At 41.5% G+C, this 25,517-nt stretch overlaps 1 protein-coding gene, 1 long non-coding RNA gene and 1 pseudogene across 3 annotated transcripts in view; 1 reads left to right on the forward strand and 2 right to left on the reverse strand.

Moving 5' to 3' along the window:
- Positions 1-4,973, forward strand: part of LOC147301903 (copper-transporting ATPase 2-like) — a 56,542-nt gene extending 51,569 nt beyond the window's left edge. For both annotated transcript variants that reach the window (XM_086284348.1, XM_086284349.1), the window contains exon 21: positions 963-4,973. In XM_086284348.1, coding sequence (XP_086140474.1) covers positions 963-1,245 — 283 coding nt within the window. In that variant the 3' untranslated portion in view covers positions 1,246-4,973. The remainder of the gene's footprint in view (positions 1-962) is intronic.
- Positions 552-8,479, reverse strand: LOC147301963 (uncharacterized). The gene is made up of 3 exons (XR_015127311.1): positions 8,295-8,479; positions 7,659-8,216; positions 552-2,690 (listed from the first exon to the last, which is right to left on the reverse strand). It is a non-coding gene; the product is annotated as an uncharacterized LOC147301963 (long non-coding RNA).
- A 793-nt stretch (positions 8,480-9,272) lies between these two features.
- LOC147301964 (uncharacterized) lies at positions 9,273-11,717 on the reverse strand (annotated as a pseudogene).
- Between the last annotated feature and the right edge of the window lie 13,800 nt (positions 11,718-25,517).

Raw genomic sequence — 25,517 nt, forward strand, 5'->3', positions numbered from 1 at the left:
ATGTTATTTCTCTCTCCAACAACATAGGTTACAATTAGATTAGCATGACCAATTATGGAAATTAGGCGATGATGTCATTTAGCGACTTCTAGCGACTTTTAGGACAGCCAATAGCAATTTTCCTTACTGAGGAGTTGGCAACACTGATCACAGGGGCTCACCAAAATTGGACAATAGATATCTGGAAACATATTCCGTGGTCGGATGAGTCTATTTCAGTTTAGAATCTGACGAAAACAGTATGAATAAATGAATTCATCCTGCTTTATATCAACAATTGATCTTGGGAGTGGTGGTGTAATGGCATGGGGGACATTTTCTTAGGACATTTTTGCTCATAGGGATTCCAGCCGGTTGGCTCAGATGGTTAGCGTGTGGTGCTAATAATGCCAAGGTCACAGGTTCACCCCATACTAGACAAGGAAAGTCTGCATTTCAATGATTTAATTTGTTTTTATTTATATAATGCAAAATCACACAACAGTCACCTCAAGGCGCTTTATATTTTAAGGTAGACCCTACAATATTACATACAGAGAAAAACCCAATAATCAAATGACCCCCTATGAGCAAGCACTTTGGCGACAGTGGGAAGGAAAAACTCCCTTTTAACAGGAAGAAAACCTCCAGCAGAACCAGGCTCAGGGAGGGGCAGCCATCTGCTGCAACCAGTTGGGGTAATCATGATCATGAAACTGACCTCACACTGACCTCACAGCCCATTGTTAGTTAGTCAGTGGTGCCAGTATCATTAATTATGTAAATATACTGTTGATACAGTGGGGAAACCTGCAGTCAGCTCAGACTAAAAGCCTTTATCTGTCTGAAATCTCAGCGTCCAGGTGAACACAATAAACTTTATGTGATATGAAGCTTATGTTTTCCTTTCTCCCGCATACCTGGTCTGTTTTCACTCGCGCTTGAGTTTAGTAGTGAAATTAATCACCCCGTATTTCCTCCAGGTACAAGAAAACCTCAGTGGAGCTCTATGAGATGCGTGCTAGAGGCCAAATGAGGAGCCTTCGTTCGTCTCAGATCAGCACACATCTGGGTCTGGACGGCCGGCGGCGCAGTCCCGCTCTCCCCAACGCAACTCGGGAACAGAGGAACCCAAGCGGTTCCTCTCCACCCGGCTTCTCCAGCCGCTCACCCAGTCAAGGGGCATCCATTAAGGTTGTTGCTGAGGAGCAGAACCGCTACTCCCTGCTGGAGCACCAGACTGCAGACGTCCTCAACGTGTTGTAAAGGGAAAACAGGAAGATGTTTTTTACCTGGTACTCATGTTTATGACTAAAAAAATTTTTTTTTAATGTAAATACACTAATTGTCAAACCTAAAGTGCTCTTTTATTTTGATGTAACATTAAAGTTTTACTGAAGCCACATGTATAAAGTCGGTTTGCTTATGTGTCACATAAATCCTCCAGACAAATAACTTCGGTGCAAATCGACTTTTACAATATCCACGAGTCAGAGTAAAGCTACTGTTCGGATAAGGCCGTCAGTGAGAGTGTGGATCTGAGAGCTTATAAATAATGCATGTGTTGATAGAGGGAAATCATTTTCTGTGTAAAAATCTCTTCATCTGTTTCATCTGATTTTGTGATTTGTTTGCAAATTTGCACATTCTCAATGCAACTTAAGTTCCACCAAATCCAAGAAGAAAATAAAAACACTCCAGAGAAGAAAACTACTCTTTTCATGTTGCCTTGTGGGATATTTTCCACTAAAGCTTCACAGATGTGAAGACAAAAAATTGGAGTGCAGTATTTTTTCCTTTCTTTTTTTCCATATCTGCTTCACACTGTGCCAGGGTTAATTAATGGGGCGCATTAATCAAATGACCTCACACATGGATTCTATAGTTAGTTTCACATCTTGTTAAGCTTAATTACGAGTGAGTAGATATATGGACGTCAGGGTTATAAATATGACTCGTGTCTCGCACTTAGCCTGCACAATAGACTTTTTTATTACGACAGTCTGACATATGGAAGCAGGAAAAGCACAGCTGTAACCTGGTACGCCTTTATTCGTGTCATTATTCACGCCTGCCAAGAGAACAAGTCAAAGGGCTACTAATTAGCTCCCTATTATAGTGAGTCTAGAAGCAAGGCTGGTGCTCACAAAATGTAATTTGCTCTCATTCATTTCTTTTTGGTTATCAGGAACAAAACCTTAAAATCACAGGTCTGGCCCACTTAAAGTAAAAAGTGGGCTGTATGTGTCCACAATGTAAAATTATTTTGACATAACTGACAAATAAATCTTTTTGCTAGTGTGTCAGCACATTTCTCCGTGGGAGCTTTTTGAAATGACGCTACTTTGAATCCCGTGAGGTCTTCAGTGATTGCTTCAACCCTTCCTCCAACCAACCCTGCGTTTTGGAGCAAACTTGGAGGGACTGAGAATCACGATACTAATTTAAGGTCAAGTGGATAAGGCCCCACTCTCGCAGCCCTAGGGACTGGTTCATGTCTGTCATTCTTGTCCCTTCTGATGGGAATCTTACATCCTCAGCTCTGCTTCCTGGCAGTGCCACTGTCTCCAAACCATACATCACAGCAGGTCTTAGTCCCACCTTGTAAACGTTCCTTTTAGTGCCTCTGGTATCCTTGCAATCCTGCCACTAGCCAACTTTGCCAGCTTGAAGTGTTTGTAGTCGTGGTTGTAATCCTCCAAGGTTATGCACTGTGAGATAACAAACCATACATTATTAAGCTCTCAGTAAATATCTTGTGGTCTGGCTTATCAATTACAACTCATCAATCAGTAACCATATGGTTTCAAAGTCAGATCCATGTCTAGTGTCAAAACTTAAGGCTTAAAAAACAGGTGTTCAAAAACTGGTGGCTACAAACCTGAACAGAAGTTTGTCAACACTCAGTGGAACCAAACTAGGGATCCAGACCCTTCAAAAGGTCAAGAGATATTAAATGTGTTTTAAAAACTTTTTTTTCGCTCTTTTCATTCTTGATTTATATATTTTTCTAATACTCTATTTTTAAACAAGGAAAATGAACTACACCTTTTTAAATCACTGTCATAACTATTCCACAGGTTAACTCCTCTAACAGAAACACATCTCTGCTTTATATTTGTCCTCATCTTGTTTTTTTTTAAAGAAATCTGTTCCCCTTAAGTCATATTGACTTTCTCTGACTTTGAACAGCTTCTGAGTACTGGGGCAAAGCAAGTTATTTTGTGCTTTATACATTATCTGTGCCATTTTATATTCAACTAAATCATAAAATTTCAGGGTATTCAGATTATTAAACAAAATGTTAGTTGGTTCTATATAGTTTGATTGGTTTATAATTCTTATAGCTCTTTTTTGTAACTTGAAAATAGGAAGAGTGTTCGTTTTATATGCATTACCCCATATCTCCAGACAGTAAGTCATATATGGAAGCAACAGAGTACAATAAAGTATGTATAATGATTTTTTGTTCAGGACATGCTTTGTTTTATAGAGAATAGCAATGGTTTTTGACATTTTTGTTTTCACGTGGTTTATATGAGACTTCCAACTCAGCTTATCATCAATTATCACTCCAAGGAATTTATTTTCGTACACTCTTTCAATTCCAATTCCATTAACCCTGATTTTAGATACATTTTTCATTTGTCTAGTGCCAAAAATAATCACTTTTGTTTTCTTTATATTTAATGATAACTTATTTACATCAAACCAGTTTTTTAAATATATTTAACTCCTTTTCCGCTGTAGTCAGAAGCTGTTCTAGGTTTTTACCTGAGCAGTACAGAGTGGTATCATCAGCAAACAATACACATTTTAACAGTTTGGAAATGCTACATATGTCATTTATATATAATATAAATAATTTAGGGCCCAGCACAGAGCCCTGAGGAACACCACAAGTTACCTTCAACTGCTTAGATTTTACATTATTGAATTCGACATATTGATATCTTTCATCCAGGTAACTTTTCATCCACTTGTATGCTATCCCTCTTATGCCATATCTCTCTAGTTTATTCATTAATATAGAATGATCAATTGTATCAAACGCCTTTTTTAAGTCTATAAAAACACCAACAGTATATTCCTTATTATCTATAGCATTCGATATCCCTTCAACAAGTTCCATCACTGCCATCGAAGTGGACCTTTTCACTCTAAAGCCATATTGGTTATCACTTAGGAGATTATGCTTCTCAATATATTTATCAAGTCTATTAACAAATAACTTTTCTAAAATTTTTGAGAACTGTGGGAGTAGTGATATTGGCCTATAATTGGTAAACTGACATCTCTCTCCGTTTTTATGGATTGGAATAACTTTTGCTATTTTCATTTGTGAGGGAAACACACCAGTTTGAAAGGACAGATTACAAATGTATGCGAAAGGTTGCACTATATATTCTATAATACTTTTAACTAATATCATGTCAATACCAAAACAGTCAGTGGACTTTTTATTTTTAAATGTCTTCACAATGTTAATTATTTCTCTATGAGTTGCAGCACCAATAAACATGGAGGACACATTCTGAGTAATATGTTTATTTAGGTCGTTATTATTTCTTGACTCTGGAATTTCTTTTGCTAAATTAAAGCCAACATTTACAAAGAAATCATTAAATTCATTTGCAATGTCTTTAGTTTTATCAAGCACAATATCTTTATCTTTTTTAAAATAGTCTGGATAATTCTTATTTTTTGAGCCCTTTTTGATTATACTGTTTAATATCCTCCATGTTTCTTGTGTGTTACTTCTACTTTGCTCCAATAATTTGTGGTAATATTCTTTCTTACTTGTTCTTATAATATTTACTAATCTATTTTTATATAACTTGTACTTTATTTCAGCATCTTTTGTCCTCTGTTTTATGAATCTCTTATATAGATTATTTTTCTTTTTACATGCATCTTCTATCCCCTTTGTGATCCATGGCTTATTTGATCTGTGATGCTTTCTAGTGATCTTCAATAAAGGACAATGTTTTTCATATAGTGAAATTACTGTTGATAAGAATGCATCATATGCACTATTTGAATCTTCATTTGCAAAAACCTCATTCCAACTGTGTTCCTTTAAGTCCACCTGGAGGGCAGCAATGGCTCTTGTTGTTCTATGTCGTATCATATCAAATATTTGATTCTTTTGTTTAGTTTTAATCCCAAAATAATTTTGAAAAATTGCAAAAACAGGAAGATGATCGCTTATATCAGTTATAAGAAGTCCACCTACTATTTCATGGTCAATTTTATTTGTGAATATATTATCTATCAATGTAGCTGTATCAATTGTTATTCTACTTGGTTTTATAATTACAGGGAAAAGGGAGTTACTATACATTGTATTTATGAAATCTGTTGTTTTCTGATGTCCATTTGGGTTTAGCAAATCTATATTAAAATCACCACAAATTATTTGCACTTTTTTATCATTTAGGTTGCTAAACATAGCAGCAAGTTTTTCATTGAATATCTCAAGGCATGAACCTGGTGTCCTATAGATGCAACTTATAATTATATTGTTAGCTTTTTCAACATGGATTTCAATAGTGACACATTCCAATACGTTATCTATGGTGCTTGACATACATTCAATCAGACTACATTTCAAAACTTTATCTACATATAAAGCAACACTGCCTCCTTTTTTATTCACCCTGTTCATTGTAAATAATTCGTATCCTTCCAGTCCCATTTCACTAACTTTCTCATTATCGAGCCATGTTTCTGATATTGCAATTATATTAAACTTTTTTAACTTACTTAAACATTCTGTAATTTTAGAAATTTTTTTATACAGGCTTCTACTATTGAAATGTTTGACCGACAATGCATTTGCCATTTTAATATTTATATTGAATTGGTCATCTGTATAGTACTAACAAGTATTATTGGTGTTATTGTAGAAGTGGGTATCTGGGTAGGGCTGCTCAATTAATCGAATTTTAATCACGATTACGATCTGGGCTTTCAACGATCATTAAAAATGACTGAGCCGATTATTAGCCCCTCCCTAATTTATCCGCGACACCTTAAAGGCCGGTCCGTGAAAATATTGTCGGGCATAAACCGGTCCGTGGCGCAAAAAAGGTTGGAGACCGCTGATTAAGAGGACCCGAGGGAAGCTCGGAAAGCTAAGCAGAAGTTATTTGGAGAGTGACTGCCGTTGGTTGAAAAGAGTTTAAAAAAAAAACTTCAGTGGTGTTGCACACTATTTTATATTATTTTTTTTAAAGTCATTGTTAACCCTTTAAAGCCGGTCAGAGCAGCACGCTCCGTTTTGCGTAACTATTTTTAAATCCCTGTAGAACCTGAACCGTGTAAGCTAGCGCAATAATTTGTTTTGCATATGAAACCGGAGGAGTTGTACTTACATTTTATGCCATCAGCTTGTCCTCGGTCATGGTTTCGTTCTTTGCAAAAATTGCATAAAAAGCGCTTGCAGGAACAAAAACATAATATTCCAGAAACACGCTTTGCCGTTCCTATCAGCTGTTCGTAACACTTCCCACAGTGAAATGATGCACATGCTGTTTTCTTTGCAAATTTGCATCATAGGATTGTTTTTTGTTTTTCCTGCAGTATATAAAAATTGCTGTATCTCCAAAATAAAACTATGAAGACACTCAAAATAAATTTCCTGTGGTGGGAAACTATTTTTTGCAACTTTATTGTATTTAAAGTTTTGAGGGATAAACCTCTTAAATTTCTCCAAGTAGAAATATATGTAAACAAAACAAAAGCGATTTTCAATTTTTTTTTGTAGTTTATTGCACTTTTTTGCAATTTATGTAATTACTATGCACTTAATGCATACATATTATTAAAATATGGGCTATAACAGTTGTATTGATGTATAGCAACTTGAAATGCTCCCACAAATGGCACTACAGCATGTAAAAAAAATAATATAAGCTCTGGTGGACTTGGTTCTATAGTAGGTCTTAAAGGGTTAAATAAATATCGTCAAATAATCGTGATCTCAATTTCAGTGAAAATAATCGTGATTATCATTTTTGCCATAATCGAGCAGCCCTATATCTGGGTCAATGTTACTTTCAGGGTCATGCATGTTGTGCTCTGCATAGTTAAACGTTTTGAAGTTCGTTTTCTCAGCGTGTGTGGCAAAATAACCACCTTGACAGTCCTTTTCATAATCAAAGTCTTCCTCTTCAATATCTCTGAATGGAAACCTATAATCTGTGTCCAAACTTGTCATTTATGTGTTTTTGTTTTTGTTGTTTCCATTGTTTTTGAGCCGTAAGGCCAGAAACACTTTCCATACCCATTGTTCATTATCCAATCGTCACTTTTCCAATAGATTCCATAGCAGATTCCTGATTATTTATATTGCTATAAGTCTTTGAGTTCTCTTATCATCACAACTTTCGCTTCTTCGGGATTGCCATTTAGTCATTACTTTGCAGTTCCTCGTCCATGTCGCTTGTATCTTATTTTGTTTTTTTCAGGCTGCGTGCCTGTCTTGCAATTTCAACAGTCTTTTTCGTTAAATGTTCATTTAAACACACACCAGTCCCTTTTAGCTTCTTACCCTGTTTCAGTAACTCAATCTTTGTTTTGCGACTCACAAACCGAAGAATGATTGATGGCTTTGTTTTACTGTCTTTTCTGGGGAGCGTGTGGCATGCTGCAATATGATGGCTCTGAATACTTACATTCTTCATTTGAAGGAATTTTATCACTTGCTGTTCAAGCGTTTGCAGCTCCTCTACCGGGGCATCTTCACCGTCTTTACCTCCACCAGCTGTTACTCTGGCGTAGGTTCGGTGTTGCGTCTCCAGTCCACTTATGACTAAATCATCCATTCTTGTGTATTGTTCAAGGTCCTCGATTCGCCGTTCCAAGTTGTCTATTTTCTTGTCCTTGTCCTTTATGAGGTTTTTTAGTTATTTTATTTCATCCATTAGGTCATGTAGCATACCTTGTTGTTTAGGCACTTTCATCAGACATGAAATTAAGCGATTTCCTAATCTCCTCCAACTCCTCTTCAACTCCTGGGTTTGCTTTTTTAGGCGGCATTTTGAAAATGATGAGATTGGTATTTCCTTGTGATGGCCCGTTGAAGTCACTGTCGATTTACTTGTTGGTGCCTTGCTAGAGGAGCCTGGGCCCGGTGGCTGCTGGAAGAGCCTGGGCCCGGTGGCTGCTGGAAGAGCCTGGGCCTGGTGGCTGCTGGAAGAGCCTGGGCCTGGTGGAGGAGGAGGATCCTGGGCCTAGTGGCTGCTGGAAGAGCCTGGGCCTAGTGGCTGCTGCAGGAGCCTGGGCCTGGTGGCTGCTGGAGGATCCTGGGCCTAGTGGCTGCTGGAAAAGCCTGGGCCTAGTGGCTGCATAAATGTGATGATTGGAATCAAAGGAATGACTCTGACTGAATCTGTTCCTGCTTTTCTGTCATGTGGATCCGATCCAGACCTCCAGCGTCTTCCCTCTGCCTCACATTAGTCACTCAGCACAGCAGCTTTCCCATTAAAGCTCACACACTCTGAATGTAAGTGGTGTGTAAACAAAGTGTTGCTCTGACCTTTTCGGTTCACACCACACACCACACCACAGCAAGTGTAGCAACTCTGCTCAAAAGTTGCTCAAAAGCAAAGCAAATTTGTTGTGAGATGCTCAGTACAGTCCTTTTTTTCACAGTGCGTTTTTTGAGGACAAATTTTTTGCAAAAAACGCAGGGCTGGTATTGTCATTGTTTCACAACACGCTTTACTGACTTCAGTCTTGTTGATGTGGTCTTAAAGACAGTCTTGTAAGATTTCTGCTTGTATTTGATTAAAAAAATGTTTGTTTTTTGTTACATTACAGACTTTGAAGGGCATCTTCTCATTCAGTTTTGTAATATTTCATTGTTGTAGCTACTTCCTGCGCAAATCTCTTCTGACTTAATAGCGTGTCAAAATATATTGCACATCTTGCAGGATTACTCTGGGGAGTTTGTTGCTCTCTCAGCTTTCGGTCTGTAATCGTGCCAGGTTCAGGGCCGATGCACTTTTAGGTCAGAGAAATACATATACGGACACAGTCTGCTGGTCTCGGGGAAGTTTCAAAAGTCTTGGAGAAAACCCTCTGACAGTCAATGAGAAGGCAATAGCTTCATTTATTTATGTATTTTCAGGTCTGACTGTGTCTTAGAAGGGGAAAATGCATGTGTTAAAAACCTACCGTCCACGCTTTTGACTTTGAGGGACCTCAAAAGTTGTTTTTTAGGACAAGGCACTCTTAGACTGTGTCACGGCGAGTGAGGTGAGCCGTGTGGAGGCAATGAAGGAGGATCCAAACGCAGGCAGTCGTGAAGGTGGTTTATTGAGCATGAAAGTAAATACAAACGGCAAAGGGAGCTATGACTAACTAGACTGGGAACAAACTAACTACAGAACACGAACCTGAACATGAGCAGAAACACTTGGCGGTTGACAGCAGGGAAACACAGATGACGCAGGGTGGAATACACAAACGGACCAGCAACTACAATGACGGCAGACATGACTTAAATACACAGAGAATCACAGGGGAATTACACACAGGTGGTGGACACAGCTGGGAATAATCAACAAGACGAGACAAAGGTAAAACTGAACACACTCACATGAGACGCAGACCATCACAATAAAACAGGAACAAGCAACCATCACACTAAGACACAAACTCGACATAGAGAGACAGACAGAAAATGGCACATGGAGCTAGACAAATACTAAGCAGACACAACTGAAGAACAAATCCTAAACACCACAGAAACATGAAACTCAAATAATAATCATCATAATCAACACTACCAGAGAACAAGAAAACACCTGATGCAAACTAAAACCAAAACATAAAACTCAAACCACTGGGTCCGACAGACCCAGAACCGTGACAGTACCCCCCCTCTAAGGGCTGGCTCCTGACAGCCCCAAACAAAAAAAAGCACAAAGCACCAAGCCAGGGCGGGCGGAGGGGGTCCAGGAAGGAGGGTCCGAAACAAAAAAACAAGGAGCACAAGAGACCAGAATAAACCAAAAACAGGCCAACACAAAACAAGACCATTCACGAGTCCACAGTAAAGTCCGGGGGCCGACAACACAAGAGCCGAAACAGTTCAGGGGGCCGACCGCGCACACGGCAACGGTGGCGACGGGCAAACAGTTCCGGAGGCCGACCGTGCATGCAGCAACGGCGGCGAGGAAGCAGGTCCGGGGGCCGACCGTGCGGACGGCAACGGCGGCGCGAATGCAGTTCTGGAGGCCAAACAGTTCCGGAGGCCGACCACGTGGAAGGCAGTGGCGGCCACCGAGCAGGTCCGGAGGACGGCCGCGATGCCAGCGGCGGCGACGAACACCTTCCGGAGGCAGTCCCCGAAGGCCATGACGCCATCTTAGAGGCCCTGAAAACGGCCGGCAGAGGCGAGGCGGAATGGGTCGAGCTGGCACCGATGGCGGCGTGGCAACCACAGGACCAGGCGAGGCAGGACCAGGCGAGGCAGGACCAGGCGAGGCAGGACCAGGCGAGGCAGGACCAGGCGAGGCAGGACCAGGCGAGGCAGGACCAGGCGAGGACGAAGCAGAGGCTGGACCAGGCGAGGACGAAGCAGAGGCTGGACCAGGCGAGGACGATGAAGACACGGAGGCTGGACCAGGCGAAGATGATGAAGACGGCAGCGGGACGGCTGCGGAACCTGACGGCAGCGGGACGGCTGCGGAACCTGACGGCAGCGGGACGGCTGCGGAACCTGACGGCAGCGGGACGGCTGCGGAACCTGACGGCGGTGATGCTGCAGAAGGTGATGTGGAGATGTGCTGGCTGGGTGGGCTCCACGGGCCCTCCAGCAGACGAGGCTTGAGGCTGGCTGGGTTCTCCTAAACCCCCAGCAGACGACGCTTGAGGCTGGCTGGGTTCTCCTAAACCCCCAGCAGACGACGCTTGAGGCTGGCCGGGCTCCTCAGGCCCTCCAGCCGACGAGGCAGGACGCTGGCTGGGTTCACCTGAACCCCCAGCTAACATGACTTGAGACTGGACGGGCTCCTCAGGCCCTCCAGGGAAAGCAGTCTCTGAAGCAGCAGGTACGGAGACCTCTGCCAGTGTGGACACTGGCTGGGACTGAGCAGCACCATGGCTAGACTCAGGCAGCAACAGTGGGATACAGTCCTCAGAGGGCTGGAAGTGTTCCCCAATACACTCAGCAGAGGACTGAGGCGGACGGGTGAACTCACTTGAGCTCTCAGGGGGTGCTGAGAGCCGAGACTGTTCAGGTGAGTTCTCCGGTGAGGCTGGTGGTGCTGGTGTCTTGACCTCTAGGGGTCCAGAGTTGGCTGGTGACTGACACCCAGCCTCTGGGGAGGCCCTAGAGGGAGCAACTGTCTCTGAGATGGCCAGCTTAAATGAACCAGCAAAAGTTTGTGTGGAGTGTGTTCCCTGCTTGTAATGAGGCTGTGAGGATAAAGGCTGGGTAAATGAGTGGGCAGGCTGCTGAACTGGTGGCAACTGAGCTACAGGTAGCAAAGTAGTAACAGGTGGTGGAGTGGCTGGCTGAACTGATAAGGCTGATGACTCTCTTGCCAACTGAGCTATTGACTGGGCTATGGACTGTAACATGGTGTCTACTGGGTCTGACTGTGACTGTGATGGAGGTGATGAGTGAGTGGCTGACTGAGTTAGCGACTGCTGGGAAGCTAACCGAGCTACCGGCTGAGCAGCTGACTCAACGAACACAGCCCCGGAATAAACAGTCATATGAACTGGTGAAACAGACAGAGCGTCTTTTCCACTCACCACAGCCGGCAGTTCTGAAGTCCTATTCTCCAGCTGTGGGGCGACGCGCCGACGGCGCGATCGTCGCTTCCTCCCGGGCAAAACCTCCGGCGGGCCGGGCAAAACCTCCGGCGGGCCGGGCAAAACCTCCGGCGGGCCGGGCAAAACCTCCGGCGTCCGGCTGGGTTGGGAAGCGATAGCGGCTGGTGGGTGTAGGTGAAGTTCGTGAAGGATGAAGTCTTGCGCGAGTGGGTGTAGTGAGTCCAATAGCCAGGGATAATCCGTGAGCAGCTGTTGCAGTCTGGCTTCCAGAACGTGGAGGAATGCTTCTCCCTCATGCTCTAGCCACAGGTTGATTATTTGTGAAGCGGAGTTCGTGATGAGGTCCCGAAGCTCCGTGGGTGGGGTGAATGCCGCTGGATCCATATCTGGCTGGTCCGTACTGTCACGGCGAGTGAGGTGAGCCGTGTGGAGGCAATGAAGGAGGATCCAAACGCAGGCAGTCGTGAAGGTGTGAAGGTGGTTTATTGAGCATGAAAGTAAATACAAACGGCAAAGGGAGCTATGACTAACTAGACTGGGAACAAACTAACTACAGAACACGAACCTGAACATGAGCAGAAACACTTGGCGGTTGACAGCAGGGAAACACACGGTTGACAGCAGGGAAACACACGGTTGACAGCAGGGTGGAATACACAGACGGACCAGCAACTACAATGACGGCAGACATGACTTAAATACACAGAGAATCACAGGGGAATTACACACAGGTGGTGGACACAGCTGGGAATAATCAACAAGACGAGACAAAGGTAAAACTGAACACACTCACATGAGACGCAGACCATCACAATAAAACAGGAACAAGCAACCATCACACTAAGACACAAACTCGACATAGAGAGACAGACAGAAAATGGCACATGGAGCTAGACAAATACTAAGCAGACACAACTGAAGAACAAATCCTAAACACCACAGAAACATGAAACTCAAATAATAATCATCATAATCAACACTACCAGAGAACAAGAAAACAACCCCTGATGCAAACTAAAACCAAAACATAATAAAACTCAAACTACTGGGTCCGACGGACCCAGAACCGTGACAGACTGGCATTTAATAACAATTTCTTTTAAATTTTGTCTTTTCTTTTGCTTGATTTCCTCTCAGCTAAAGGCCACAGAAGACTTAACCTTCTGCTGGCTGAGCTCCAGGAGGTTGCTGAATGTTTTCCTGACTCACAGATTTATGAAACAGGTGTAAGCTCTATCATTTAAACATTTACACCTCTCACACTTCTGGGAGCTCAAAAATCCTCTGAATGACAAATTTCCTTCTAAGACAATCCTCTGGCCCTGGAGCAGTGGAGAAGGAGAAGATTAAGTGGTGATCCAGTGATCCAGTGGTCACGAGGGGAGAAACATTTTACTCTGCAAAGGTACGCTTGGCTGTGATACACAGTGTTGGGTAAGTTACTTTAAATTAGTAACTTAGTTACATTACTAGTTACTTCTATCAAAAGTAACTCAGTTACTCGTTACTTTCAAAGTAACCAGTTACTAGGGAAAGTAACTTTGGTTTTACTCAGAATTCTCTTGTTAATGTGTTGCTTCTGCAACTGGATACCCAGCAAGATTGCAGTCTTCTAGCTTGCTTACTTGCCACAAGTGCACTGTGCATATTTACACAAGAGAAATCCCACACCTGGACCGTCGTTGACCGCCGCCATGATTCTAGCCTGCTTTTTACATCCAACACAAAAACTGCAGTCGTGGTGCTTTCGATTGTCCTCAGAACTCAGAAATTCTGCCTTCTGAATAGGAAGATGTAGGTAACACCAGACTGCAGATGAGCTGCATACATGGCTGGACTGGGACAAAAAATCGTCCCGGGCATTTTGACTAGAGACCGGCCCAACATTATAGGAATAATCATAAAGCCTTTGAATGAAAACAAACACTGTTGTGACAATGATGTACACTGTTCTGATGGTATATATGCTTCAATCTATCAATCGTTTGTTGTAAGACTCAGATAATTATTATTTTTAACGCTAGACATTTTTAAATGAGAATATGAAAGAAAAGTATTTCCTTGTTCCCCCCTTTCCCTGTTAATGCCCTACCTGGTCCCCTGGCAACACTTTGCTAGACCCGCCCCTGCACAGTTACCAGCTGTCAGCTACCTAAAAAAGGATCCTGGTTTTGTCTCTCAGAAACAGTTCATAACTTCCCTTCAACTCATTCATGTCACCTAAAAGGTAAACCTGTTTCTCCATCACCTGTTCAGCTCTGATGATCCAGTAAGGACATCTCCTGGTTTCATCTTCATGTTTCCCTCTCACCAGATAACCAAACCGACATCATGACCAGCAGCTTTACAGCTGTGGCTCCAGCAAACATCAGCTGATACTAGAAATTAATATTAAATAAACTCTAACAACAGCTGATCAAGCTTAAACGTGCTGCTGTTGTTTAACGCGACATCCGCTGGTTTCTTCTTTCTGGCGCAAAGTGGGCGATAAACAAACAAGAGAGACGATCAGCTGATCACTGATCAGTTTCATGATTGAAGTAGAAACAGGAGAGGGAGGGTGAGAGGATGAGAGAAGAAGAGGCAGCTGTGCAGCGTAAACACAGAGTAACTCCAGCTTTGTGTCTTTTTCATTGTAGCTGAAGTCCGGGACAAACTGCGTTCCTCTTCACCTCAATACGAAACGCGAAATATTTTCTCTGAATACAGACGATTCTGTTTTTTACAGGACGGCTGGCAACTCTAATAATTAACCTTATGAACAAAATAAAGTTCAGCATCATTAACTTCATAGCACCACCCAGCTGTATAGAAACTCCGTCATGCTAGCTAGCACGCAGTACGAAAAAGTCAGCATAACGAAAATAAACTCCACCTAAACTTGGTTCATATCTGACCCAGAGAGACTGCAGGTCATAACTTCTTACCTGAAGTTCAGTTCACCTGACACTCTCGGACCAGCGGCCGCTTCAGGTCTCTCCTCGTGCCTCCCTTTTCCTTCATCCACCTGCTGGCCTCCACCACTTGCTAATGTTATTGAATCTGTGGAAGCTCCGCGATAGCCACCACACGAAGTAACGAGTAACGAGCCTATCTAAATCCCAGTAACGAGTAACGCGTTCCTGGTTTTGGCATAATAACGTAGTTACCGTGCTCGTTCCCACAATAATAACGTAGTTACTGTAACGCGTTACTTAATAACGCGTTAGTCCCAACACTGGTGATACAGCTGTGTTTAATGGTTCCCTTCACAGATATAATCAAGCTCTTTGTTGTGTGCTCCTCTGGTTTGAGAGCTGTAGCAGCTTCTGAAGAATAACCTCCCTGGCCACTGGTGGTAATGGGCTGCTGAGGGCCTGGCTTCTCCTCTGCAGTAGGGTGACTGCTTTGTCTGTTTTGAATCTTAATGAAAACTGAGGGAGAAGAAAACAAGTGTTTTATCTGTGTTTCAACAAGAGTATCTGCAGCATTCAATCATTCTAAGATTTTGTGATCTTTTATGTTATTATATTGTAATAAAATTAAAGTGTTGGCGATTTTTTTAACTGATTTAGTCAATTTAGAAATATGTTAAATAGAACATTTAATTGAATTCAACGTGCTGTTTACAGCCACTTTGTAGCTTTAGACCCCCCCCCCCCCCCCCCCCCCCATTTGCATTTATTTTTTAGCACATTGATCTTCATTTTCACTTTCCTTTATTTAATTACCTGCTTATGTTTATTTACCACACTTTTGTATTTATTTTCAAAGTATATCTATTCACCTGCTAGTTTATTAGGTGCACCTTGTTAGTATAGGTGGACGGATTGATCCAGATAACGATAGTTTTGATACCAATGCTGGTACTGGTGTCGGATCGATACTGTCGTGATAGTTTATTCCTATCCTCTACGTTCAGTGTGTTAAAAAAAACAACAACAAAAAAAAAAAAACAGAAACTGACCCAAAGTGCTCTATGAAAAGGCACATTTACATTCCAGGTCTCAAAATCCAGTTTCAAAATACATGAAAAGCTGAAAGGTGTGTTTTGTTGTGTTAACTAATTATTGTGGAAATTAAAAATCACAGTGATTTCGTGGTTGTTAAAATCAGAATTTGCAAATAAATGATCATTGATTTCATAAATGATTACACACTGCTCCTTCCTACATAAGCTGCCTTATTTTTTAATAATTTAAAAGTATCGGTATTGATCAAATGGACCAATACGGCAAGGCCGTGATCCATTTGGCAAAGTAAATCCATTGGGTATCCTTGTTGGTCTTCAGACAGCAATTCTGACGGCTAAAGAACCAAATGGGACAAGCAAAAATAAATAAATAAAATAAAAGTATCGGTATAAGTATTGATATCAGCACTTGTACTTGCACTTTTTTGGTATTGGATCAATACCAAAATTTGGAGTATCACACACCACTACTTGTTAGTACCAGTTTGGACTTCTTTTTGCCTTTAGAGCTGATTTAATTCTTCACGGCACAGATTCATCAATGTGTTGGAAATGTTCCTCAGAGACTTTGGTCCATGTTGACATAACAGCATCACACAGTTGGTGCAGATTTGTCAGCTGCACATCCACAATAAGAATTTCCAGTTTCACCACATCTCAAAGGTGCTCCATTAGACTGAGATCTTGTGACTGTGGAGGCCATCTGAGTACAGAGAACTCATTGTCATGTTCAAGAAACCAATATGAGACGATCTAAGTTTCGTGAAATGGTGTGTTATCCTGCTGGAAGCAGCCATCAGAAGATGATACACTGTGGTCATAAAGGGATGGACATGGTCAGTAACAATACTCAGGCCGTGGTGTTTAAATGATGCTCAGCTGGGACTAAAGGGCCCAAAATGTGCCAAGAATTTTGGGCCGTTTTGGGAAGCAACTTGACACCTGTACTTAAATGCCTGAAGAAAGTTTTTGCACACACTACAAATTTTTAACCATTTATCGTATTTTTATGTGTCATTAAAGATGCCAGGAGAGTAACGGCCTCCCCTGTGGATGGGACTAGGATCCACATTCCCTGGTTTAGGAGGGCAGCGCCTTAACTATTAGGTCACTGGTAATGTATGAGCATCAGACACCCAGTCACAGATTTAAAAACTTCAGAAGTTCAAATTCATTCATTCAGAGTTTTTTCTTTATCTTACTCTGCCTCATCGCTCTCTCACCTCACAAAGCACATTTCCACTGTTTCATAGCTTTCAGCCTTCACCCCAAACCGAGCATGTTTGTGCAACACAATGAAAATAAATGATTTTTCCTCCCATTCCCCCTCCATTCCAAATCCAAACATCGAAACACTAAATCTTCTTTTTTCACAACTTTCTGTTGCAATGTGAATGTTTTTTTGGATTTTTTTTGGGTCTTCCTTAATTGCTTCCTAACTAATTAAAAACACTGAAATGTGCCCAGGAAATGCAGTCTGAATGGACGGGAAAACAAACATGTCATTAATCTTTGCTTTAACGCTCCTCTCATTAGCATGCGCTTCCTGTGCTCTATGGAAGAACAGACATCACCGTGACACATTATGCACTCCATGAATAGCCTGACAACAGGAGTTTGTATTCACTGAGGCACATTGTTTGTGTCTGTGCATGTGCTGTTGTAGGTCTACTAGTTTGCCCACACCATTTGTCCATCTTCAGAAACAACATGAACAAAAATAAATGCTGCTGGGAGGCCGAGTAGTATCTCTGCATGTGTGTGTTTTTATATATGTGTGACGAGAATTTCAAATGTTCAAAAGGAAAAAGCCAAAGTGCATACATTAAATGTGCATCAAGTGTAGCTGTTAAGCAGCTACACTAATTAAAGGAAACATTTTTTTTAAGGATGCAATTGAATAACGTGTGGGAGCAGAGCACTCTTGTGGGAAGCACTACGTGAACCCTGGTAAATGTCTTCAATGACAAGATAATTAAATGATGTTTCCTGTGGCTGTTTAAAGGTACTTAATGCAATTTTGGCAACCAGAAGGCAACGTATAAGATCCACCTTCTAGTAATTAAGCCCGCCGCCGCCGCCGCCTTCTTCTTCTTCTTCTTCTTCTTCTTCTTCTTCTTCGCCGCATCCAATATATCCATTCTTCTTCTTCTTCTTCGCCGCATCCAATATATCCACTCTCCTTCTTCTTCTTCTTCTTCGCCACATCCAATATATCCACTCTCCTTCTTCTTCTTCTTCTTCGCCGCATCCAATATATCCACTCTCCTTCTTCTTCTTCTTCTTCGCCGCATCCAATATATCCACTCTCCTTCTTCTTCTTCTTCTTCTTCGCCGCATCCAATATATCCACTCTCCTTCTTCTTCTTCTTCTTCGCCGCATCCAATATATCCACTCTCCTTCTCCTTCTTCTTCTTCGCCGCATCCAATATATCCACTCTCCTTCTTCTTCTTCGCCGCATCCAATATATCCACTCTCCTTCTTCTTCTTCGCCGCATCCAATATATCCACTCTCCTTCTTCTTCTTCTTCTTCGCCGCATCCAATATATCCACTCTCCTTCTTCTTCTTCTTCTTCGCCGCATCCAATATATCCACTCTCCTTCTTCTTCTTCTTCTTCTTCGCCGCATCCAATATATCCACTCTCCTTCTTCTTCTTCTTCTTCTTCTTCGCCGCATCCAATATATCCACTCTTCTTCTTCTTCGCCGCATCCAATATATCCACTCTTCTTCTTCTTCGCCGCATCCAATATATCCACTCTTCTTCTTCTTCTTCTTCTTCTTCTTCGCCGCATCCAATATATCCACTCTTCTTCTTCTTCTTCTTCTTCTTCTTCGCCGCATCCAATATATCCACTCTTCTTCTTCTTCGCCGCATCCAATATATCCACTCTTCTTCTTCTTCGCCGCATCCAATATATCCACTCTCCTTCTTCGCCGCATCCAATATATCCACTCTCCTTCTTCGCCGCATCCAATATATCCACTCTTCTTCTTCGCCGCATCCAATATATCCACTCTTCTTCTTCACCGCATCCAATATATCCACTCTTCTTCTTCGCCGCATCCAATATATCCACTCTTCTTCTTCGCCGCATCCAATATATCCACTCTTCTTCTTCGCCGCATCCAATATATCCACTCTTCTTCTTCGCCGCATCCAATATATCCACTCTCCTTCTCCTTCTTCTTCTTCGCCGCATCCAATATATCCACTCTCCTTCTTCTTCTTCGCCGCATCCAATATATCCACTCTCCTTCTTCTTCTTCGCCGCATCCAATATATCCACTCTCCTTCTTCTTCTTCTTCTTCGCCGCATCCAATATATCCACTCTCCTTCTTCTTCTTCTTCTTCGCCGCATCCAATATATCCACTCTCCTTCTTCTTCTTCTTCTTCTTCGCCGCATCCAATATATCCACTCTCCTTCTTCTTCTTCTTCTTCTTCTTCGCCGCATCCAATATATCCACTCTTCTTCTTCTTCGCCGCATCCAATATATCCACTCTTCTTCTTCTTCGCCGCATCCAATATATCCACTCTTCTTCTTCTTCTTCTTCTTCTTCTTCGCCGCATCCAATATATCCACTCTTCTTCTTCTTCTTCTTCTTCTTCTTCGCCGCATCCAATATATCCACTCTTCTTCTTCTTCGCCGCATCCAATATATCCACTCTTCTTCTTCTTCGCCGCATCCAATATATCCACTCTCCTTCTTCGCCGCATCCAATATATCCACTCTCCTTCTTCGCCGCATCCAATATATCCACTCTTCTTCTTCGCCGCATCCAATATATCCACTCTTCTTCTTCACCGCATCCAATATATCCACTCTTCTTCTTCGCCGCATCCAATATATCCACTCTTCTTCTTCGCCGCATCCAATATATCCACTCTTCTTCTTCGCCGCATCCAATATATCCACTCTTCTTCTTCTTCTTCTTCTTCTTCGCCGCATCCAATATATCCACTCTTCTTCTTCGCCGCATCCAATATATCCACTCTCCTTCTTCTTCTTCTTCTTCTTCTTCGCCGCATCCAATATATCCACTCTTCTTCTTCGCCGCATCCAATATATCCACTCTTCTTCTTCGCCGCATCCAATATATCCACTCTCCTTCTTCTTCTTCTTCTTCTTCTTCTTCTTCTTCTTCTTCTTCTTCTTCGCCGCATCCAATATATCACTCTCCTTCTTCTTCTTCTTCTTCTTCTTCTTCTTCTTCTTCTTCTTCTTCTTCTTCGCCGCATCCAATATATCCACTCTCCTTCTTCTTCTTCTTCTTCTTCTTCTTCTTCTTCTTCTTCGCCACATCCAATATATCCACTCTCCCTCTGTGAATCTCCAAATCATCTCAGCTTTGCCTCTCTAACTTTGTCTCCAACCTGCTCAGTGCTCATGTACTTATTTCTAATCTTGTCCACTCAAAAAATCAAATCCAGCTCCTGTTTTTTTTTTTTTTTTGTCAGCGCCACCATTTCCAAACCTCACAGCATAGCGTTCCTTTCACTTTCACTTCTTACCTTGTAAGCTTGCCGCTGACTTTTATATAACTGCCTCCAGACTGTTACATTCAAAATGCACATACAGATATTTGTATATATCGTTTTTATTTATTTTATTTACTTATACAGTATAATACAATCTTTGTGCTCTGTGTAAAACACTACAGTCTTTTCTTGTCTGATTTATATACTGAATGAAAGTATAAGAAATCTGATCAGTCAATCTAATAACAATCTTAAACAGCTTGAAGAAATTCCTGAAGGAATTATCTCAGCCTGTGTTCGAGTCTTTGTGTGTGTTCATCTCCTGTGTCATCCCAGTCAGTGTATGATGACACAGTTGTGGACCTCCCACTACAACCTTTTTTAGTGGCATATCATCTCTCAGCATTAGTGACATGCTTCACCTTGTCCCATTAAAACATGCTGTCTTGGTCCCGGTTTTTGTATTGACATTTTTGGATTTTGGTTTCACTTGTTCGATTGGCTATTCCTTTTATTTAAAAAGTCAGCCTTCTTTATTATTCTCACATTCAACCTGTCTGGCTTTAATTTCACTTTAAAGAATCTTAAAAATGAAAGCAACACAAACTTCAGTTCCTCTACTGGTCATTTGAGGCTACTGTCCAACTTTACAGCAGAAATGAACAGCTTTAAAACTTGATGAAAATTGAGATATGACTGTGGAGTTATGGCTGTGGCCATGATTGGCACATGCACAGGCAGCTTGAGCCAATCAAATCAATTTCAATTCAATTTTATTTATGTAGCACTAAATCACAACACCACTCACCTCAAGGCCCTTTATATTGTATGTTAAAGACCCCCTTTCGGCAAGCACTTGGCGACAGTGGGGAGGAAAAACTCCCTTTTTTAAAGGAAGAAACCTCCAGCAGAACCAGGCTCGGGGAGGGGCGCCCATTTCCTGCAACTGGTTGGGCGTGAGGGGAGGAAGACAGAATCAGAAGAGTATGCTCGACCTTATCCACTACTTCAAGTCAAAACTGGACATGAGTTAGATTATGTGGTTATTAATTTTATCACTAATTTATACCTGTGCATTACATTTATACAGTTTATGAGCTCACCAAAATTAGCTGGTCAATTATCCATATAAGGCAAGTCTTGTTGAAAAAACCCCGAGATGGTATGGGTTAAACTTATCCATGGAGGTACTTCGGATGTCACAAAATTACCTGGATAATTCAGTTTCCTCACTTCATCAGCCCTCAGGTTGTTCTGTTGCCATCTGGCTGCAGTTGTGTTATGGGAGCCTGTGCTACTATCACAGTGGTTTCTGAGTGTCTGTCCCTCTTTCACACTGCCATTAAGGAGATACTGTGCAACTCTCCATATATTTAAACATGTTTTTTACACAGATGAAAGTGAGAGTTTCTCTGTTGTCCTTTACAGTAGTTTGAAAAAATGTTTTCTTGATCAAGTTCGACTGTCAATCCATCAAAATCTAAACGCCTCTCGGTCACACTGACTTTTTGAAGTGCTCATTTACACACAGATGCACACACAAACAGATACTCGTTTGCAGGCTTCACCTTTATCGGTCAGAGCTGATGCGTGACGCTGCACTTTCACGGATCACTGTTCAAGGTTTATCTGCAGGGGTTTGTACTGGGGCGCCCTTGGGCTGCCTATCAAAACGTGTTTGAACGATACTCAATGTTTATTTTACTTGTCGTGAATGAACAATATGATGTTGTGCTTTTTTACTAGAAGGTTTTAAAATTTCTGTACTTTTAGGTGACAGGAGACATGTGGCCTGGTCAAAACACAGAGAGCTGCACTCTAAAAGATCTTTAAACATAGTAAACATACCTTGTGTGCCACAGACTGCTCCCAAACACGAGGGGACAAGTAATACCTCTAAAACACTTAAGTTGGCTTTATTAAACATTAGATCTCTAGCTGGGAAAACATTTTTAATTAATGATTTAATCACTGAGCATAGCCTTGATTTTATGTTTTTAACTGAAACTTGGTTGGACCAAAGTAACAGTGGAGCTGTTCTCATCGAGACGACCCCTCCTAACTACAGTTTTATCAGTGAGGTCAGGGCGAGCAGGAGAGGAGGAGGGGTTGCTGTCTTATTTAATGAATCATTTCAATGTAAGCAGCTATCTCCTGGAAGTTTTCAGTCTTTTGAATATGTGGCTTTACAGCTGAAGGCCCCATCCAAAGTTGTGTTTCTTAATGTTTACAGGCCTCCCAAATACTGCACAGACTTTTTTAATGACCTCAGTGAACTGCTGTCTGTGATCTGTGTTGATTTTGACTGTGTAATTATTGCTGGGGATTTTAACATTCATGTGGACAACCCTCAGGACAAAGGGACTAAAGACCTGAGTAACACTCTGGGCAACTTTGGGCTGACTCAGCATGTAACAGAGGCCACACATAATAGAGGACACACTCTTGACCTACTGATCTCCAAAGGCCTGAGCATTTCAAAGGTTACTGTGTCTGATGTGGGCCTGTCTGATCATTACTGTGTTTTCTTTGAAAGTAAAATCTCAGCCCACACAAATATATCAACAACAGTGATCACAAAACGGTGTATAACTGAACACAGTAGTGCAATTTTTAACCAGGTCTTCCCATTAACACCTGACCTGCCCAGAGGGTCAGTCAATGAGCTCGTCAATGCTAACATGTTAAATGTAATGGACACTATTGCTCCCATTAAGGTGAAGGTTATCTCTGGAAGGAAAAAGTCTCCATGGAGAAACTCCACACTGGTGAAAAATGAAAAAAGAGAGTGTAGGAAAGCTGAGCGCAGATGGAGAAAAACAAACCTCCAGGTTCATTATGACATTTATAAAGAGAAACTTCACAATTATAATTTACAACTGAGGAATGCAAGGAGGTCCTACTTCTCTGACATCATCACTAAAAACAGCCATAATGCTCGGGTCTTATTTTCTACAGTTGACAGGCTAACAAACCCCCCTGTGTCAGTGGCAGCTGAACTTCATTCGACCATGGCCTGCAATGACTTAGCCAAATTCTTCACTGAAAAAATCCAAAAAATTAGACAAGCAATTGGTACATCAACAGCAGATCCAGGATATGTACTGTGTCCACCAAAAAACTGTTTAAACACCATGAAACAGTTTCAACCTATTAACAGCAAAGACCTGGAGGACATCTTAGGTCAACTGAACTCCTCCTCCTGCTGTTTAGATGTCCTGCCAACAAGTTTTTTCAAAAAGGTCTCAAAGACTTTAGAGTCAGACCTGTTACAGATCGTCAACTTTTCTTTATTATCAGGTGTGTTTCCAGAATCACTAAAAACTGCTGTAATCAAACCTATACTGAAAAAGGACAATCTTGACAAGACACAAATGAACAACTACAGGCCGATCTCAAATCTCCCGTTTTTAAGTAAGATCATTGAAAAAGCAGTTTCTCAACAGCTCAGTTACTTCTTAAAACAGAATAATTGCTACGATGCCTTCCAGTCAGGTTTTAGACAGAACCACAGCACTGAAACCGCTCTGACCAAAGTGTTTAATGACATATGTCTGAATACAGACAGTGGAAAAATGTCAGTCCTAGTTTTACTGGATCTCAGTGCAGCATTTGATACAGTTGACCACAACATATTACTCAAACGACTGGAGAACTGGACAGGTCTTTCAGGAACTGTACTAAACTGGTTCAAAACATACGTAGAAAACAGGAAATACTTTGTATCAATAGGTAACTTCACATCTGAGCAGACAAGTATCACATGTGGAGTTCCCCAAGGTTCCATCTTGGGACCCCTTCTGTTTAACATCTACATGCTCCCACTGGCACAGATTATAAACAACAACAAAATAAACTATCACAGCTATGCAGATGACACACAAATATATATCACAATGTCACCAGGAGACCGAGGCCCTGTACAGGCTCTTGGTAAATGCATTGAGGAAATCAATGACTGGTTGTGCCACAATTTTCTCCAGCTAAACAAAAACAAAACTGAGGTAATAGTCTTTGGCGCCAAAGAAAAACGATTACAGGTCACCAGAGAACTTCAATCTATACATCTAAAAACCACAAACCAGGCGAGAAATTTGGGTGTAGTGATGGATGCAGACCTAAACTTAGAAAAACACATTAAGACAATAACAAAGTCAGCTTACTATCACCTCAAGAATATATCAAGGATAAAAGATCTGATGTCTCAACAGGACCTGGAAAAACTAGTCCATGCATTCATCTTTAGTAGGCTTGATTACTGTAACAGCATCTTTACAGGTCTACCTAAAAAATCTGTCAGACAACTACAGCTCATTCAGAACTCTGCTGCTCGAGTCCTCACTAAGACCAAAAAAGTGGACCACATCAGTCCAGCTCTGAGGTCTTTACACTGGCTGCCTGTCCGTCAGAGGATAGACTTTAAAGTTCTGATGCTGGCCTATAAAGCTCTGAATGGTTTAGGACCAAAATACATCAATGACCTCCTGACCCAGTATGAACCATCCAGATCCCTCAGGTCATCTGGATCCGGTCTTTTATCAGTTCCCAGAGTCAGAACCAGACACGGAGAAGCTGCATTCAGCTTTTATGCTCCTTATATCTGGAACAAACTCCCAGAAAGCCTCAGATCAGCTGAAACACTCAGTTTATTTAAATCCAGGTTGAAGACTCACCTGTTCTCAGCTGCATTTGAATAAAGCACCAAATCCACACTTTAAGCTTAAATTTCAAAACTTACATTTAACTACTGATTTTATCTACTGTTCTGATTTTATCTGTTTTGATTTTATATACTGTTGTTTGTTTGTTTGTTAATTAGTTAGTTAGTTTATTTGCTTGTTTTAATCAATTTTAAATCATGCTTTTTATTTGTTCTTGTTTCTAATGTCTCTGTAAAGCACTTTGAATCACCTTGTTGTTGAATTGTGCTATACAAATAAACTTGCCTTGCCTTGCCTTGCCTTGCCTTTTGGTGTGAAGCATCGTTGCACTTGTGTCCAGTCAAAGTTTTGTGATACAGTGAAATCACCAGGGAGCTGCTTTGAGTTTCAGAAGAACTTGCTGAATATGTCAACTAAGAACAACTTTGTTGCTGGTGTTATGACTTTCAATGAGTCCGGCTGGTAGCACAACCTAAAGTGCTCTCCAAGGAAGAATTAAATTCTTTTTAATCTTCCACCTTCCAACATATTTCATTGTAATATATATATATATATATATATATATATATATATATATATATATATATATCTCACTCACACACACACACACACACACACACACACACACACACACACACACACAC

This window comes from Aulonocara sp. 'chitande type north' Nkhata Bay, linkage group LG23, assembly GCF_057382095.1.
Source record: "Aulonocara sp. 'chitande type north' Nkhata Bay isolate Kocher_YH1m ecotype deep benthic linkage group LG23, A_spYH_male_GT1.1, whole genome shotgun sequence".
Taxonomy (NCBI): domain Eukaryota; kingdom Metazoa; phylum Chordata; class Actinopteri; order Cichliformes; family Cichlidae; genus Aulonocara; species Aulonocara sp. 'chitande type north' Nkhata Bay.